This window comes from Octopus bimaculoides, chromosome 22 (assembly GCF_001194135.2).
Source record: "Octopus bimaculoides isolate UCB-OBI-ISO-001 chromosome 22, ASM119413v2, whole genome shotgun sequence".
NCBI lineage: Eukaryota > Metazoa > Mollusca > Cephalopoda > Octopoda > Octopodidae > Octopus > Octopus bimaculoides.
This window is the reverse complement of record NC_069002.1, coordinates 3,219,401-3,221,863: the sequence shown is the minus strand read 5'-3', so window position 1 is coordinate 3,221,863 and position 2,463 is coordinate 3,219,401. Positions and strand designations below refer to the sequence as shown.

The 2,463-nt window shown below is 40.9% G+C and overlaps 2 protein-coding genes across 3 annotated transcripts in view; one reads left to right on the top strand and one right to left on the bottom strand.

The window, feature by feature from the left end:
- The window catches only part of LOC106870317 (tetraspanin-33), a 22,008-nt gene extending 21,401 nt beyond the window's left edge, over window positions 1-607 (bottom strand). The window contains exon 1 of the mRNA XM_052975636.1: window positions 426-607. Within this exon, the coding sequence (XP_052831596.1) occupies window positions 426-506 (81 nt within the window). The 5' untranslated portion in view covers window positions 507-607. The remainder of the gene's footprint in view (window positions 1-425) is intronic.
- The window catches only part of LOC106870322 (ZZ-type zinc finger-containing protein 3), a 40,863-nt gene that overhangs the window by 25,043 nt on the left and 13,357 nt on the right, over window positions 1-2,463 (top strand). The gene's annotated exons all lie outside the window — the stretch shown is intronic.

Genomic DNA, 2,463 nt, shown 5'->3' with positions numbered 1-2,463 from the left:
TATATATATATATATATATATTTACACACACACACACAGAGGTGTGTGTGTGTAAGCATATGCGTGTGTGTTTTCTAAGGCGTATGTTTCTTTTTTTGTGGATTTGTATTTACGAATGTGTGCCTGTTTTTCGTGGATGTATATCTGCTCCTATGTTTCTTGCCCCTGCCAGTCAAAAGAACCAGTGTCGTTTGAATTGCGGCCATTTATCTCACCCCACCTCAAACTTTCCAGGAAACGAAACGGATCGATAAATCAGAAATCGATTAAAGAACTATCGGCATGCTAACACCCTTCGATGCGATCTTTGAAAGTAGCGCACGTCCCAGCATGAACGCAATGCAGAGAACTCCAAGTTAAAGAGTAAAAATTTAGAGAAGGTTTGTGAATGGTTAGACGTATGTAAAAATAGTTGACGAACTCACCCAAACAATGAAGTTACTTAAGAAAACCGTATATTTGAGGAGAGGATTAACGTAGCTATCATCTTCATTCCGCCTCGCCATGTTGACAATGCAGAGTGCTTTCAAGAGGGAGTGGTGTTTGACTGCAGTGTGACTTGTTGACAAAAAAAGCTAACAATAAAAACAGTACCTGTGAACATGTGTGTGTGTGTGTGTGCGCGCACACACACACACACACACACACACACACATCTTTTGTAGAAAACATAAATCCGGAGAGGAAGTGAACTCTAAGATGTAGAGCAGTGTATATCTTTATGGGGGAAGACCGGTTTATGGGATTACCCTGGGTTTCCCGTCCATAAAGGGTTAAAACTTTATGGTGTATCATTAGACCCCAAAACATGTTGACGATACGCCATAAAGCTAAACCACTTATGGATGGGAAACCCAGGATAATCCCATAAACAAGCCTGCCCCCAATATATATAAATACATACTTACATATATGTATGTGTGTATATATGTATGTGTGTGTGTATATATGTATGTGTGTTTGTGTGTGTATATATATAAGTGTGTTTGTGTGTGTGTCTGTGTGTGTGTGTGTATATATAGGAGTGGCTATGTGGTAAGTAGCTTGCTTACCAACCACATGGATCCGGGTTCAGTCCCACTGCGTGCCACCTTGAGCAAGTGTCTTCTACTATAGCCTCGGACCGACCAAAGCCCTGCAAGCGGATTTGGTAGACGGAAACTGAAAGAAGCCCGTCGTGTATATGTGTGTGTGTTTGTATGTCTGTGTTTGTCCCCCTACCATCGCTTGACAACCGATGCTGGTGTGTTCACGTCCCCGTAACTTAGGGGTTCGGCAAAAGGGGCCGATAGAATAAGTACTAGGCTTACAAAGAATAAGTCCTGGGGTCGATTTGTTCGACTTAAGGCAGTGCTCCAGCATGGCCGCAGTCAAATGACTGAAACAAATAAAAGAATAAAAGAATATATATACACACACACATGTATGGGAGTGGCGTGTTTACATACGTATATACATAAACACACACACATGTAACAGTAATGAAGTGGGTTGGTTAAGTTTACCGATTGTAACGATATGCAACGGCTCTCTTCGCATCAGAAGGAAGTAGTTGTTTCCAGCCTGGGTTACCACTCTCAAAAGCAACCACCATTACACTTTCGAGCTTGATTCCCAAGCAGGGGCCTGAATTGGATGCTAGAATTACAGCCACTTGCAGCATTTGATCCTCAGAAGAGAAGGGGATGGCAAAAAATAAGCCGAACCCGCAATCTTCAGTTCGGTTTTTGTGTTTGTCCTCACCTATGGTCCTGATGTCATATTGGCTGCATATCTTTTGTATCTTTTCAGAGAGGCCATTCGCATAGGATAGACAGACTGTGGACAGATTATCGGTTTCATCCTAGCGCTTCTGATACACACCACGAATAAATGATTAAGCTCAATAACAATCTATTAAGCAACAACTATCACAAAAACATACTATCCACTCCAATTAGGAAGAAATGAGAGGATGAAACCAATAATCTGTCCACAGTCTGTCTATCCTATGTGAAAGGCCTCTCTGGAAAGATACAAAAGATATGCAGCCCATATGACATCAGGACAGCATTCAAGAGTAATACTACAACACTTCGCAAATATCCCCTTCGAGTAAAACCACCAATAGAAGAGAATATGACCAATGATTACGTGTATTCCATCCCATGCATTAATAAAGACTATATTGTTTAACAGTTCGTAATATTTATAGATATATATTGGACAGTATTTCCTGATATACAAAAGTCAGGAGTGTCATGATTAAAAAGCCTTTCGATACAGTTTTGGTCGACTGCAAATGATCTGGAAATAAACGACAACACGGATTACGTGGTCGTCGGGTTTTCCCTGGCCATGGTGTTGTGGATTAACCACAATGTATGCCCGTCTCTCCGACCCGTATTTGTTTCCTCATAACAAATACAGACACAAACACACACATATACATGTGTGTGTGTGTGTATGTGTATATATATATAT